At 50.7% G+C, this 15,010-nt stretch overlaps 7 protein-coding genes across 7 annotated transcripts; 6 read left to right on the top strand and 1 right to left on the bottom strand.

Annotated features, from left to right (window-relative positions):
* Positions 1-28: 28 nt before the first annotated feature.
* On the top strand, positions 29-1,346 carry J4E82_003800 (uncharacterized protein; the record flags this gene model as incomplete). Its single annotated transcript, XM_051730083.1, has 3 exons — positions 29-172; positions 220-857; positions 902-1,346. 3 exons carry the CDS (start codon positions 29-31, stop codon positions 1,344-1,346), a joined length of 1,227 nt encoding a protein of 408 aa, XP_051590051.1.
* Positions 1,347-1,655: 309 nt separating this feature from the next.
* J4E82_003799 (uncharacterized protein) lies at positions 1,656-3,083 on the top strand (the record flags this gene model as incomplete). Its single annotated transcript, XM_051730082.1, has 1 exon — positions 1,656-3,083. One exon carries the CDS (start codon positions 1,656-1,658, stop codon positions 3,081-3,083), a length of 1,428 nt encoding a protein of 475 aa, XP_051590050.1.
* Positions 3,084-3,535: 452 nt separating this feature from the next.
* J4E82_003798 (uncharacterized protein) lies at positions 3,536-5,252 on the top strand (the record flags this gene model as incomplete). Its single annotated transcript, XM_051730081.1, has 3 exons — positions 3,536-3,830; positions 3,880-4,869; positions 4,921-5,252. The coding sequence occupies 3 exons, from the start codon at positions 3,536-3,538 to the stop codon at positions 5,250-5,252; spliced, it is 1,617 nt and encodes a 538-aa protein (XP_051590049.1).
* A 270-nt stretch (positions 5,253-5,522) lies between these two features.
* On the top strand, positions 5,523-7,087 carry J4E82_003797 (uncharacterized protein; the record flags this gene model as incomplete). Its single annotated transcript, XM_051730080.1, has 5 exons — positions 5,523-5,717; positions 5,768-5,799; positions 5,850-5,976; positions 6,025-6,529; positions 6,582-7,087. 5 exons carry the CDS (start codon positions 5,523-5,525, stop codon positions 7,085-7,087), a joined length of 1,365 nt encoding a protein of 454 aa, XP_051590048.1.
* A 511-nt stretch (positions 7,088-7,598) lies between these two features.
* On the top strand, positions 7,599-8,638 carry J4E82_003796 (uncharacterized protein; the record flags this gene model as incomplete). Its single annotated transcript, XM_051730079.1, has 3 exons — positions 7,599-7,708; positions 7,765-7,935; positions 7,984-8,638. The coding sequence occupies 3 exons, from the start codon at positions 7,599-7,601 to the stop codon at positions 8,636-8,638; spliced, it is 936 nt and encodes a 311-aa protein (XP_051590047.1).
* Positions 8,639-9,815: 1,177 nt separating this feature from the next.
* Positions 9,816-12,720, top strand: J4E82_003795 (uncharacterized protein; the record flags this gene model as incomplete). The annotated part of the gene is made up of 5 exons (XM_051730078.1): positions 9,816-9,839; positions 9,929-11,179; positions 11,231-11,353; positions 11,403-11,453; positions 11,506-12,720. The coding sequence occupies 5 exons, from the start codon at positions 9,816-9,818 to the stop codon at positions 12,718-12,720; spliced, it is 2,664 nt and encodes an 887-aa protein (XP_051590046.1).
* A 481-nt stretch (positions 12,721-13,201) lies between these two features.
* Positions 13,202-14,701, bottom strand: J4E82_003794 (uncharacterized protein; the record flags this gene model as incomplete). Its single annotated transcript, XM_051730077.1, has 2 exons — positions 13,202-13,990; positions 14,042-14,701. 2 exons carry the CDS (start codon positions 14,699-14,701, stop codon positions 13,202-13,204), a joined length of 1,449 nt encoding a protein of 482 aa, XP_051590045.1.
* Positions 14,702-15,010: the final 309 nt, after the last annotated feature.

The raw sequence follows: 15,010 nt of genomic DNA, 5'->3' as shown, positions 1-15,010 counted from the left end.
CGCGTATCTTCTCAGTGTATACGTCAAAATGGCATCCTTTAGCAAAGCTGCGCGAAACGTGTTGCACAAAAGCCCGAACGATGTTGTGTTACTTTCTACGGTCAGGTCGCCAATCAATCGTAGTTTCAAGGGCGGTTACAAAGATGCTCACCCAGAAGACATATTGATGCCGGTGAGTGTCGGCATAAGAATGCACTACGCTGTTGCTAAACATGTCAGATTATGAGAGCTGCCGTACAACGAGCTGGCATTGAAAAGAATGATGTGAACGATGTCATGATTGGGAATGTACTCGCTGAACTTGGTTTCGCAAAGACCGGGCGCATGGCACTCAATCATGCTGGATTTCCAAACTCGACGACTTTTCACACAGTCAATCGTCAATGTTCGAGCAGTCTGCAGGCCATCACCCACATTTCGCACTCGATAATGGTGGGCCAAATTGACGTGGGGCTTGCTGGCGGTGTAGAGAGCATGTCAAGGAACTACGCCTCGCGGGGCCTCCCGACCGATGTTTCGCCCACACTACTAGGATCAACCGTCAAAGATGCTCGCGACTGTCTCATGCCGATGGGAATCACGTCAGAGAATGTGGCGGAAAGATACAAGGTCGATAGAAAGTCACAAGACGAGTATGCGGTACGAAGTCATAGTCGCGCAAGTCGCGCCCAAAAGGAAGGCCGCTTTGACTGGGAGATAGCGCCAGTGACGGTTCAGAGGATAGACGAAGCAAGCGGTCAGCCTGCAGGGCATGAAGTAACCAAGGACGATGGTATTCGACATGGCTTAACTTTTGAAAAAGTGTCGACGCTCAAGCCTGTGTTCGGCGAGAACGGCAAGAGTACTGCAGGCAACTCGTAAGTTGACCTAGATCAAAGCTACTACGTGGCTAACCTACCAGGTCTCAAATATCCGACGGCGCATCCTCGACCATACTCGCTCGGCGTTCATGGGCTGAAGAGCGTGGTCTGAAGCCACTCGGCCGCTTTGTCGGTACACAAGTCAAAGGCTGCGCTCCCGATGAGATGGGCATCAGCCCAATATACGCGATACCTGCATTACTGGAGTGGACAGGTATCCAACTAAAGGACGTCGATGTTATCGAGCTGAACGAGGCGTTCGCCAGTCAAACCATCGCTTGCATTCGGGAGCTGGGTCTCGATGAAGACAAGGTTAACCCGAATGGAGGTGCGATAGCTCTCGGACATCCTACTGGGGCGACAGGTGCTCGGCAAACTGCTACACTGTTTGGCGAGCTGCGACGTCAAGACAAGGAGATCGGCATTGTCAGCATGTGTGCGAGTACCGGGCTAGGCCTTGCTTCTTTGTTCGTTCGAGAGTCATAGCATTGTAGAAATCTAACGAAACGTTGATGGTGATGATCTAAAGATGATGGTAGTGAAGCTCGGAACACGAAACTGTCGCGCGCGTCACATGTCCATTCCGCCTAGCCAGTTTGGGAAGCGGTAAACACAGGGGGCCGCCCGCATTCTAGCCCGGCAGTGTCTTCCCCACACGATGCTGCTGCATCCGCGTCCCACACGTCCACCGCCTGGGAGCCACCAGCCATGTCTTGGGCATTGTTGAAGCTCTCTTTAGAGCCTCATATCCCCTTCATGATTCATTGAGGTGCTTTTGCCATTACAATCAACATCATGTTCTTGCTTCGACGCGCCCCACTGCGTGCCATCCCCCGGCAAACCACCTTCCGTCCTCAACGACGATCACTCGGCAGCGTGAGCGCCATCGACTCAGTCATTTTCCGTACGCTGTTTGGAACCGATGAGATTCGGAAGGTGTTTGACGACAAAGCGTACATCAATCGGTGCGTTGATGCCGAGACCGCATTGGCAAGGGCACAGTCAAAATGCAATGTGATACCTTCACATATCGGAGAGATTGTGACATCCAAAGCCCGCGAAGTAGAACTCGACTACGACAGGCTGCGCAACGAAACCGAAATCGTCGGATATCCCATATTTCCTTTGGTCCGACAGCTCTCCGCGTCATGTGGTGACGAGGCCGGACGTTATGTGCATTGGGGAGCAACAACACAGGACATCATGGATCTGGCAAGCATGCTGCAGATGAAAGAAGGCCTTGAGATTGTTGAGCGTACGCTTCGCTCCGTCATCAAGAACCTGGAAGATTTGTCAAGAAAGCATCGGGATACGCCCATGGCCGGTCGCACCCATCTTCAGCATGCTCTGCCCATTACTTTCGGACACAAGTGTGCTATATGGCTATCTGGATTCCAAAGACACCTCGAGCGCCTCGAGCAGCTCAAATCGCGTGCCTTGATGGTCCAGTTTGGAGGAGCTGCAGGCTCTTTGGCTTCACTAGGCTCAGGCGACGATGGCATCCGTGTTCGGAAGGAAATGGCGAAAGATCTAGGTTTGACCGATCCTCCGATCACATGGCATGTCGCCAGAGATGGAGTTGCTGAAATTACAAACTACCTTGCACTTGTTGGTGGTACCTTAGGCAAGCTTGCTCTGGACATTATCATCATGTCTTCAAACGAACTTTCAGAAGTCTCAGAGCCTTTTGTGCCGCACCGCGGCGCCTCCTCGACTATGCCACAGAAGCGGAACCCCATTTCAAGCGAAGTCATTCTGGCGGCATCGAAGATTCTACGATCAAATGCCGGCTTGGTGCTCGACGGTATGGTGTCAGACTTCGAGCGTGCTTCTGGTCCATGGCATCTGGAATGGGTGGCTGTCCCAGAAAGCTTTGTGATTGCTGTTGGAGCGCTGAACCAGGCTGACTTTGCGCTTTCTGGCCTTGTAGTAAACCCCAAGCAGATGCTCACAAATCTGTATTCTACTAGGGGTCTAATCGTCGCTGAAGCTGTAATGATGGGCCTTGCTCCGCATGTCGGTCGATCAAAAGCGCACGATGTTGTCTACGAGGCATGCAAAGAAAGTATTGAGAACGATACCAGCTTATTAGAAGCTCTGCAGACGCGGTCCGAGATTACCGACAAGATTTCCAGCCAAGAGCTCAGCTCGCTGTGCGATGCGAAGAACTATCTAGGCTCGTGTGGATTGATGGTGGACGAGGTCTTAGCTGCATCCAGATAAACAACATGAGAGCACATTTGCCATGCATAGACATTACTTGACAACCACATTGTAAATGCGTTTCCTGAGTCAGCACTATACTTTCGATTGACCACCTTATCATGACCGCCAAAGAACCCCGCAAGTGAGCCACTAGGTCCATGTTGCGACAGCCTTCATGTGGGAGAGTGCATCGCACGTTCATCTCACGGGTCCCACCAACCCGGTCAAGATAATGACTCTTTGCCCAATGATATCCATGTGGGCCTCCTCACAGCTCCCGTAGCTACCGAATTGGTAACCCCGCTATTATGTGTATCGGGCCCCGCCACCACATCATGCACAGGCCGGACCACCTAGCTGCGGCAGATGTCGGCCTAAAGTTCCATAGCCATGGATAGTCCAATATAAGGCTGATTCTTGACATGGTAAGCTTGATCACACCTACAGTCCATCGTCATACACTCAACATCATGCAAGACTTCAAAGAACGCAAGCTCGTCACCGATCCCCAAAAGGCATTCCACTTCACAGATCTCCAAAGACTGAAGCCAACACGTGCAAACGACCCCTACGACTATCAAGCGGGATGGGGAAATCGACATCAATCAGAGGTCATTCCAGGCACTTTACCCGTTGCTCAGAATAACCCTCAGGAAGTTCGATTCGGACTTTATACTGAAGGCATCACATATTCAGCATTCGCAGCGCCCCGCGCCCACAACTTTAGTACTTATATGTACCGATGCCGACCCGCAGCTGCTCATAGTATGTGTTGCTATCAAACTTCCTGCACGAATATACTAACGTATCACAGAGGGCTACATTCCGATTGAGACAAAGTCGAATATCACAAACTGTTTCTTGTCCATCAATCCTAAAGTCGAGACGCTCCCTGAGCAAGCAGAATGGCATCCATTTCCACTGCCAAAAGAAGATGAGAAAATTGACTTCGTCGATGGCCTGCATACACTCTGCGGCAGCGGAGACCCAAACATCAAAGAGGGTCTTGCGCTATACGTATACATGATCAACTCGAGTATGGAACAACGAGCATTCTGTAACACCGATGGCGACTTCCTTATCTGCGCGCAACAAGGCAACCTTGACATAAAGACTGAGATGGGGAAGATCTTCTTGCAACCTGGTGAGATCTGTGTTATACAGCGTGGTATTAGGTTTTGCCTGAACTTGGCTCCGGATACACCAGTGGCGCGTGGCTATATCACAGAAGTCTGGGGGTCGATGTGGGAGCTTCCGGATCTTGGCCCACTAGGTGGCCATGGTCTTGCCAATCCTCGCGATTTCCTCTACCCGGTAGCCGCTATCGATGATGATCTGCACGTAGACTGGCAGATCGTCAACAAGACCAACGGTCAGCTCGTGGCGATACAGCAAGACCACAGCCCCTTCGATCTTGTCGCATGGCACGGTAACGTTGTTCCGTACAAGTATGATCTTACGAAGTTCTCTTCGCAAAACAGCACATCCATCGATCACACTGACCCATCGATCTTCACAGTCCTCACAGCCAAATCCCGTGATCCTTTGACACCATTAGCAGACTTCCTCTGGTTCGGTCCCAGGTGGGATGTTGCGACCAACACTTTCCGACTACCCTACTTCCACCGCAATTCCGCCTCCGAATTCCTTGCCTGTCTATACGGACAAGGTCTTGGAAGAAGCGACGATTTCCGACCTGGTGGAGGTAGTTTTGAGGGCGGTCACACACCCCACGGTGGATTTCATGAGGGATACCAACATGGTATGCGTATACATGAGAGCCAACCCGAGAAGATTCTCACTGGTAAGCCACACTCATTACCAAACAGTCGGAAGATTGCTAACGTCGACTTAGACCAATTGACCATCATGGTCGAATCAAGCCGTCTCTTCCTCTTTACTGAATACGCTCGTAAGGGCTGCGGGACAATCGAAACACGGGGAACCGACTACAAGGTTTGGGATGCTCTTCCGGATCGCTTCTCTGCCAACAAGAGAGCCCAAGAGTTACTGGCTCGAATCAAGGACGACAAGATTGCAGAGAAGAAGAGGCTTGCACCGTACTACTTCGGTGGGTTTTCGCATGGCGCCAACACCAGTAACACAGAGGGTGTTCACGCTGAAGAGCTGAAGCAATATCTCACCTCCGACTCGAAGGCCAACGGAACAAACGGCGTCCATGCATAAATGTTCTTTTGTGTTCTCAATTTCGTGTCTCAGTCAATTTAGCGATGTAATTGTGCGAGTTCCAACACTACATGTACATTGTATATACCGCATTCAATACTGTGCAATGAATACTGTCTCAACGTCTGTCATATCAGAAAATGTCTGTGCATTCACATACGGGACCCTTTGCGGACCCCACAAGCTTCATGTGGGGCAAGAACTTTCAGACATCAAGCTACGTTCTCTTAATATCACCGTTGACGGACATGGCGAGCCTAGAGCAGGACCATGTATTCTTTCAGGACAGTCGCGAGAGCGGCACCACACGCGTACCTTCAACCCATAGCCAGTCGGATCGCTACCCGAACATCGCAACCACAGAGAAGAAGTATCGCGACCAAGAACAATGTTTCCAAACAAATGGTTGAGAAACTGCCTTTGGCAGGAATCAAAGTCCTGGACATGACCCGAGTATTAGCTGGGGTATGTGATTGACTCGGCGAAATGGAAACGCAGTCGCTAATATCAAGTAGCCATACTGTACACAAATACTTGGAGATCTTGGGTTAGTAATGAACACATAGCTAGATAGAACAGACGCTGATGAGTGATCAGAGCAGACGTGATCAAGATCGAACACCCCACACGAGGCGACGACACACGATCCTGGGGCCCACCAGATGCACCATATACGGACGGTGTCGAGCGTCAGTTCCCTGGCGAAAGCGCATATTATCTTTCCGTATGTCTGATGAGTTAACCGTGTATGTGACTCTCTGACTTGATGCAGGTAAATCGTAATAAGAAGTCGATTGGGCTAGCCTTCAACAACCCCACAGGAATCTCCATTCTGCACAGGCTCGCGCAGGAATGCGATGTGCTTGTTGAGAACTACCTCCCGGGATCGCTCGCAAAGTATCAGCTCGACTACGCAACCCTTGCGAAGCTCAATCCTTCCCTTGTTTACGCTTCTGTCACCGGCTATGGACAAACGGGACCATACCGCGATCGTGCAGGCTATGATGTGATGGTCGAGGCTGAGATGGGCTTGATGCACATCACTGGAGAGAGGGATGGACCACCAGTCAAGGTTGGCGTAGCGGTTACGGATATCATGACTGGCATGTACACTGCGATTGGCATACAGGCGGCGTTATATTCGCGTAAAGAGACTGGTTTAGGCCAGTGGATCGATGCGAGTTTGAGCGACGTGCAGGTTTCGGGATTGGCAAACATCGCGAGCAGTGCGCTGGTAACAGGCAAAGGCGACAGTGGTCGATGGGGAACTGCACATGGTAAGCGCAGACTTGAGATGTAAGACCGAGGATCATACTGACTTGGCCATAGCGACAGTAGTACCCTACCGAGCTTACAAAACAAAAGACACGAACATCGCAGTTGGCGGCTGCAACGACCGCCTCTATGGCATCCTCTGCGACAAGCTACAACGCCCGGAATGGAAAACCGATCCTCGCTTCCTCACAAACGCGCTCCGCGTCAAACACCGTACGGAGATCGATACGCTTGTCGAAGCCGAACTCATGACCAAGACAACACAAGAGTGGCTGGAGATCTTCGACGGAAGCGGAATGCCATACGCGGCTGTGAATGATATCAAGGGCACGGTTGAACACGAACACGTTCTTGCGCGCAATATGATCCAGGAGATCGATCATCCAGCAGTGGGCAAGGTGAAGCTTGTCAATCATCCGGTGAAATATTCGAGAGCCGAGCCGCGGATCAGGAGTCCACCGCCGTTACTGGGGCAGCATACCGATGAGGTATTAAGGGACATGTTGGGATATGGAGAGAGCGAGATCAAGGAGCTGAGAGATAAGAAAGTTGTTGCGTAGATGTTGATGTTGCGCGCTACCCCTGCATTCCAAATCCTCGAAACAAGAACGCGTGCCAATGAATACGGTTCATCAACTTACGCGTCATCACATGATTCGATATCCTTGCAAGCTTTTAGTCTTACGCTGCACGTTCTCAAAGACCCAACCACCGAATTTCCCAAGCCGCGTGTCCGCCGTCAGCAAACCTTTGAGAGTGACGTTTCGCGAAGCCCCACGTGGCTCCGCTTTCTTCGACGCGGATCACCGGATAAGTGCGCTAGCCCCACATGCGCCATCAGCATGCACCCCACAACGTCCTTCACGCGACATGCTCTTGGCCATATCGCGGATGTATTGTGCCCTGCATGTGCCATGTGGGTTTGATATTGCGAAAGCCAGCCATGTGGTATACGACTAGTGGGGGTAGAATGCGTACTGAGAGTGTTGTGCGAGGATGGCATGGCTGGTAAACGCATGTTGAACGTGTAAAAGCCAGGCACGGTTAAGTAGATACCTAGGTATCTTCAGTATGACAACTAAGACTATTGCAGTTGAAACAGGTAACAATGCAACGGCACTGCCGTTCCGTTATCAGTTCGCTGCTGGGGCTGTTGCTGGGATATCAGAGATTTTGGTAATGTGAGATTAGGTACCTTCATGTTAGAATTCGAGAAAGCTACTAAGAACATTGACAGGTACCCGCTTGATGTAGTCAAGACACGGATCCAACTTCAGCATGGCAAAGTCATTGATGGTGAAGGGTACAATGGTGTCTTGGACTGCTTCAAAAAGATTATCAGGAATGAGGGTGTGTTGAGATTATATCGCGGTATTACTGCGCCTATATTGATGGAGGTACCCAAGCGGTACGATCAAATCTTCCTCTCAAGTTGACAACAGCTGATCAAAGGCAGTGCTATCAAGTTCTCGGCGAACGATACTTTCACACAGTTTTATCAACACCTGTTCTCTACTCCGACAGTAACCCAACCTCTCGCAATCCTCACAGGTGCCAGCGCCGGCGCAACAGAATCCCTCGTAGTTGTTCCTTTCGAGCTACTCAAGATTCGACTACAAGATAAGACCTCTGCATCACGATATAACGGCCTCCTCGACTGTCTCGTCAAAGTAGTTCGCCAAGAGGGGCTATTGGCACTATACAACGGTTTCGAAGCCACGTTATGGCGGCACATTGTATGGAACGCCGGGTATTTTGGCTGCATTTTCCAAGTGCGGGCTCAGCTACCCGCTCCAGCGACATCGAGCAACCCGAGAAGACAGAAAATGGGGAACGATCTCATCGCCGGGTTTGTGGGAGGTGTTGTGGGAACGACATTTAACACCCCGTTAGATGTAGTCAAGAGTCGAATACAGAGCGTCGCTAAAACACCTGGTGTAAGGCAGAAGTACGCTTGGGCGTGGCCGAGTCTGGAGGTCGTTGCAAGAGAAGAAGGGTTCAGAGCGTTATACAAGGGATATGTGGCGAAAATACTTAGATTTGGACCAGGTGGAGGTGTATTGCTAGTCGTGTATTCTGCAGTGTTGGATATGTTCGCGAAAACAGCATAAGCATCGCTTGAATTGAAGGAACGATTGCTTAAACGCTGATACAAAGAAATATCGGCTTCATGTAGTTGGCCTGGCCCTCGTAGCTCAAATATCTGTGCCAGACTTGACGAAGATGTGCAAACTATTCAGTGCAGATGGTAGTAACTGTCATGTGCTTGTCATTGGCTACTGACCAACATTCCAAATCTCAGTTCTGGTATTTCCCTTGAGCCGACAATGATATGTCACACGCTCACTCTCAACTGGCCTTGTCCCTTCAGTGAATTCATGTACGTTAGTCGTATACCCATCCGCTTACTTATCTGAGACGCGATCATCCGATGTGCAAACCTCTAGCGGAAGATTGACAGAATGAAACATGGCTAGCCGACATCTAAAGTAGCAATTGATTGATTCAATGCGCCAGATCAAGCAAAGCTAGTCACCTAAATGAGGCGAATGAGACAGTCGGAGATTCCAACACGGTCAGCAGTCAGGGGAGGCCCCACTAGCGTACGCCTCATGGTCCCACATGAGAGTCGATCCGGGGTTGGAGCAGGACGGAATCCTTCGAGAAGTCTTTGAAATTTGAGGCGTGTCTTCGGGTCATCTATCTCGTCATCCAACAAGTGCGACAAGGCACGGTGCGATTTGCGGTGTTTGGTGATGGCATGGCGTTAGACGATGGTCTGAGGGTCCTGCACGCCGGAGGTATCTCCAAGTGGCGATTGTGGACCACCAACTTGAAAATCAGCTGTATCCTTCGGAGGCACACATATGCGCGCGGCGCAATCTGCAGCAGCAGGATTGCAGGTTTATATGCGTTTTGTAGATGAAGGTTGAGATGAGCCTATAATGCTTAGGCCGAGTCATGGTCTTGCTTTCCCCCGCAGTCCGCGATCTCTTGGCAACCTAGACAGCACCTGCAGACACCGACCTTCGAAGGGTCCTCCGACATCCGCCTACACATCGAATCTTTGCGACGAGCGACATGGCGTTAAAACAGTGCAGCATGTGCGATCGCACATTCACCAAATGTATGTCGCGGCCGAGCGCGTCAAGAAAGTGGGCTGACCTCTCCTCCAGTAGAGCACGTGAAAAGGCATGAGCGGTCGCGTCCGTCTATCATAAACCTTCATTATCATCGTTGACTAAACATCATCTCAGACACACGAGAACGACCTTATGAGTGCCCGACATGCAAAAAGCACTTCTCGCGCAGGTGAGTCCCCCAATGAAAAACCTCCGTACTAGCGTCCAACCTCTGCGAATAGCGATGTTCTGTTCCGACACTGCAAAGGCCACGCGCAGAATGCTATGAACCGGATGAAGAGCAATGAGCAACAAAACACCAACGATCAGCAAGAGTTCCGTCACAACTCGATGGACGAGAACCAAACATCACGACCATCTGCATCACGAACCGCAAACGGCCCGACTCCAGGACCAACGCCATTAATCCGTGAAGATTCCAACTTCTCGCCTATGTCCAGGAGAAGAGAATCCCAAATACCGCAAATCAACGTGAATGATCAGTACAACGCGCATATTTCTCCGCAGACTCATGCCCGGCAACCTCCATCGCGATTGCAGCCGCCGTCACCCGGTGAGGACCGAATAGAAGCGCTCATCAACGCGGCGCAGCATCTCGAACCCGGAACCGACACGCCATGGCGATCGCCATCACCTATGATCATTGCGCGTGCAGAACATGCTCAGATGTCCAATCGAAATCCTCACGAAAGTATGGGTCCACCGATCGACCCGGCTATGGAGGCCCTCACATTCTCACCAGCCGGACACGTATCGAGTTTGGATCAGTGGGCTTTTGAGCTTGTTCAAAGCAACAACCCAGTTCCCAACCGTACTCCTGCGGACGCCTTACAAACATGGCTGTTTCCCCTCGAAGGTGATATGAATACTCCTCATGGATCACACCACCTGGGTGTAGACGGCTTTTTCGACCATGAGGCGTTTCGAGCAGTCCCAGAAAATCAAGCTAGTCCATCGGGTAGCAGTGTTTCAATAGCAAGCAGAGTCCCACGAGAACGGTTTCAGCGAGTCCAAAGTTGCTGGCCGTCCAGGAATCGCAAATCTACGCGGCTGATGCCAGACCTATGGCAGAATCTAGTGGCGTGCGAATGCACCAACATACTCTCAGAAGTTGGTTCTGGAGCTATGGAAACTCCAATGAGCGAAAGAGAACGGCGAAACTCGCGTTGGGGGCTGGACGAAGAGTGCAGGAGCAGGCTCCAAAGCACGCTGAACAATTTACCATCATCCGGACCGCCGCGGTCAGAATCCTATGGCGACACTGCGTCGTCGAGCGGCGATGCAGCAGGAAGTCCAAGTATCGAGGGTGTGCAGTTCCCACCTGCTGAAATCTTGGATATCGCATTGGAGATGTATCTCTATTACTTTCATCCTACCCTTCCAATCATCCATATTCCTACTTTCTCGGCAAAGAATGCGCCCCGGCCACTGCTACTTTGTATGTGTCTTATTGGACTAAGCATCCTTGGTACGGCAGGTGCAGCAAAGTTTGTTACACGCACATTTCCTGTAAGCAACATTGCAGTGGTATATGCCCTATGACGACTAACATATGCTTAGGCTGTGTTACAACTTGCGTTGGCGGAACTGCAATCACTACCGACAACAGACCATCCGCCGCATAGGCAAATGCGGATAATTGCCACTAGCTTGCTTGCGCTTAATTTAGCATCGATCACAGGAGTGAGTAGCACTAATCGATAGCATACATTGTTGGTTAACATTCACGTAGCGAAAAAGCCGTATTGCACAAGCAGAGAAGATGTATGCAGAGCTCATCGAGGTACATGGCCGCTTACATACACTGCTCCCAGTCATTCAACTAACTGTCCCAGTTTTCGCAAAGTCAGGGGCTTTTCTCCGCTAATGAGGGTGTAAAGATCGACCCTCTTCTCGACGAGATGATCGATATCGACTCCAAGTGGAAGGCTTGGTCCAAGGTTGAATGCGGCAAACGTATCATCTTTGGTCTCATAGAAGCAGATTGCTGGTGGGCAGGCTATCTATCAACGTCGCCAATGATCCGCCCCGAAACAGTACAAATTTTGCCACCCTCGGACTACTCCCTATATCACGTCAACAGCGCAGCGAAATGGTTTAATCTTGTACAGCGTGGCGCAAGAATTCACTCGCAGAAGATAACACCGTCATTCCATCCGACCCCGGGACTGAAGCTCGATGCATCAAGCTTTCGCTCACTATTGACCCTTCTCCTCCTACGCATCTATGAGAGCAACGATAGGCTTGCTCAAGTGACAGGAAATCAAAAGCAGCTACAGCCCTGGCGCATATACGCTGAAGATGCTCGTAGTCGAGACATCCTGCCACTGTTGGTGAACCTCTCCAGTTCTTCGATCGACGCACTTCGAACAGCGGACTTGAATTCCGCTGTCCTTTGGCATGCCTCTTGCATGGTGCTTGGAGCAAACATACGCTATTTCGAACTCGCAGCTGGACGCTCCGGTCCCGAGCCTGCCGTCAACGCTCTGGAAGACATCTCAGTATGGTGTCAAACACCAAGCGCAAGAAGGAGCGTGCTGCACGCCGCCCACATCTACAAACTACTCTTCGACCGAAAAGTTAGTGATATCGTCAACCCACACAGCGTGGTCGCTCTGTTTCACGCTGCCCTCGTCCTAGGCTTATACATCTTCGCCCTTCCCCCAACGCCCAATTGTCCTATCAACGACTCGTGCATCGAGCTTCTCGATCTTGTAGACTGGATATCTGTTGGTCAGCTTGGTTTTATCGATACGCCGCAATCACCTGTAGCATTCGGCGACACCACGCAAGTCGTGAAATTCATACACCACGGTGGGAGCTTTAGTATAACTGGTATCACACTCGAGGGCGGATATCTCGCGGCTCGCCGCACCTTATTACATTGTGCAGATCTCATGGAAGGCATGGGTCGCTGGAAGAGCAGAACATTCAGTCAGATACTACACATCATGAGCGATGATCTGACAGACTATGAGGGTCATGATAATGATGATGGGGAGGATGAGGTAGATGGCGGTGGGGAAGAAGGGGAGAGGAATACGAGGTGACGGTTAGCATCCTCTTCCCAGCAGTGTCTTTCGATTACCCAATTGCAAGGCCTGTGGGGAAGAGGATGATAATCAAGATAATCACGGAGTGATTTTTGATATCGTTTCAATTCGATGGGAATTGGTTTTGCGACGCTTCAACAGCGTGATCTGGATAGGTGCAGAGCGTGCCAAGGTAGAGTTAGTCAGGGATGGTATACACAGTTTGCATTGGGTGGCGTTGAACCGCATAGCCAAGGTGTTATGCAGCGGCAGGCAGAGTCATGAAGCGGAATCGCGACCTCGAAAAAGTGGTTTGTTCTTCTTAAAGATTTACGTAATATATCATGTTTGTCGCTAGTAATGTACAAAGACCTTACATGCAACGTATGATCGACACCTGCATGTAAGTGCCTACTATCCTCTCTATAGTCTCAACCCTGAGGAAACAACCATACTCTTCTAGTAGAAAGCTTCCGTGACTGTGTTCCTAGCTAGTGCTCTACACTTTTAAACCTGTCAATCTCTCGATGAGCACGTCGAACACCTTACTGCTGCAATCGACGACTTGTGCAATAGTGGCCCAGAACATTACCGCTGGAAGCATACCGATGACTGTGATGAAAGTAGGTCGTCTGGGGAAAACAGAGAGTTGCTGCTGCGTCGAAACGGACGTGGTATTCGACTCTTCGACACCCGCACCGTTCTCTCGATCCTGCTCGATGAAAAAAGGATTTCGGCGAGGTGGAGAGATCGAAGATTGCCAGCGTTTTATATGATTCCAACCCTCAAGCTCGGAGCCAGATCCATCAGGTGCCCTACGTAAAAATAGTTCTTCATCTTTTGCCTTCACCGGAGTCCCATACGTGATCAGGTCTCCTGCTGATCCGCCGTCCATGACCGTCTCTATAGGCGCAAGGTCCATGTCCCTGAATTTATCTAGCTCGGCCAAAGCTCTCTGCTCCGCTACTTCTTCTTTTTCAACTCTGGCCTCTCGCGCAAGCTCAGTGAGTTTTCTTTGGGGAGATGCGTGACCTTGATGTTCCGATGGCGAGATTTCGTCGCTTTCTTGTGCTTTGACGCAGCTGCGTGTGTGATCTACGGGCGAATCTGGGATGGAGTCGCAGGTTGCGAAGTCGACGTGCTTGCCATTAGGGGTCCGTACGACAGCGCAAGCAGGGGAAGAGAAGTTGACGGAGAAATTCGATGCTGGTGGCGTGTCTTCTAAGGCTTTGCGAACATTCTTGGGTGAAACGACCATTTGATGACAGTCTCTGGAAGCTTCGGAAGACTGCTGTATGGTTAGCGGAGGCTGTGTAGACTCACGTACATGATGCCTCACATCATACGAATTGGTGGCCATCTGTTGTCCTTCCACTCGATGCATCTCTTTATCTTTGTAGAGAGCTTTGAGGTCAAAGGTCTCCTCGATAGCTAGCCTGTGGTCTGATACGCCATCGATCGGCATATCAAAGTTGTAATCCCCGTCTGCGGCGGCTGCTTTCTGCACTCGTTTCTGTTGCCGACATTGCTCCTTCAAACTTCTCTCGATTGAAGCGCGACGGCGCTCCAGTTCTCTGGCCCCGTCGGAGGCTTGCTGATTGTGAGGATAGGATCTGCTGTAGTCGCAAACCGGCACAGACGATGCCATCTTGCCGGGCATGTTCATGATGTCCTCGATCGTATCTCTATCCCTCTCACCTGCTCCAAAAGCATCTTCGCCATCGCTCAGCTCCATACTGTCGTCTTCATCTTCGTAGCCGTCTTGTCGCTCGTCACCGTGAGCTGATTGGAGGTTTTTGCAGCTCATATTGTCCTCATAGCTTTTGCTGTTGGGAGTTTCAGTCAAAATTGACTGACTTGCTGGTCCATTGCTAAAGTACGGTGTTGGGGAAAGAGGTGAAGGGCTGCGCACGTCGTGCAGCATCCTCTGGAGGGTGCGACAGTCAGCTGGCGAGAAAGAAGGGCGCTGTGGATCAATGGACAGTAACGGTGATGGCATGCTGGTGTTGCCTTTGGATAGCGGACGTTCGTCTAGTGAGGTTGATGTTTGTGCAGTTGGCGTCAACGGTCTTGCAGAAACCGGTGAGCTCGAGTGATTCAGCAAGCTGTGATTCTGGGGTGACGACATGAATAGAGCATTGGGCGAAAGTGTCATTGGTTTATTGCAGTAGTCGCGATCGAACGAGGGGAACGAAGTTGACAGGGAAAGAAGTGCGATTGAGCAGGTAACACAAGCACCTACCCCAATTGGAGACGACAAACGACAAATGGAAGCATTGACTAAACAATGCACTGCAACAAGCACACC

The sequence above is a fragment of the Alternaria postmessia genome (assembly GCF_024291825.1).
Source record: "Alternaria postmessia strain BMP 2775 chromosome Unknown scaffold_17, whole genome shotgun sequence".
Classification (NCBI taxonomy): domain Eukaryota; kingdom Fungi; phylum Ascomycota; class Dothideomycetes; order Pleosporales; family Pleosporaceae; genus Alternaria; species Alternaria postmessia.
Note: the sequence above shows the minus strand (reverse complement) of the source record. Positions and strands in the feature narration are given on the sequence as shown.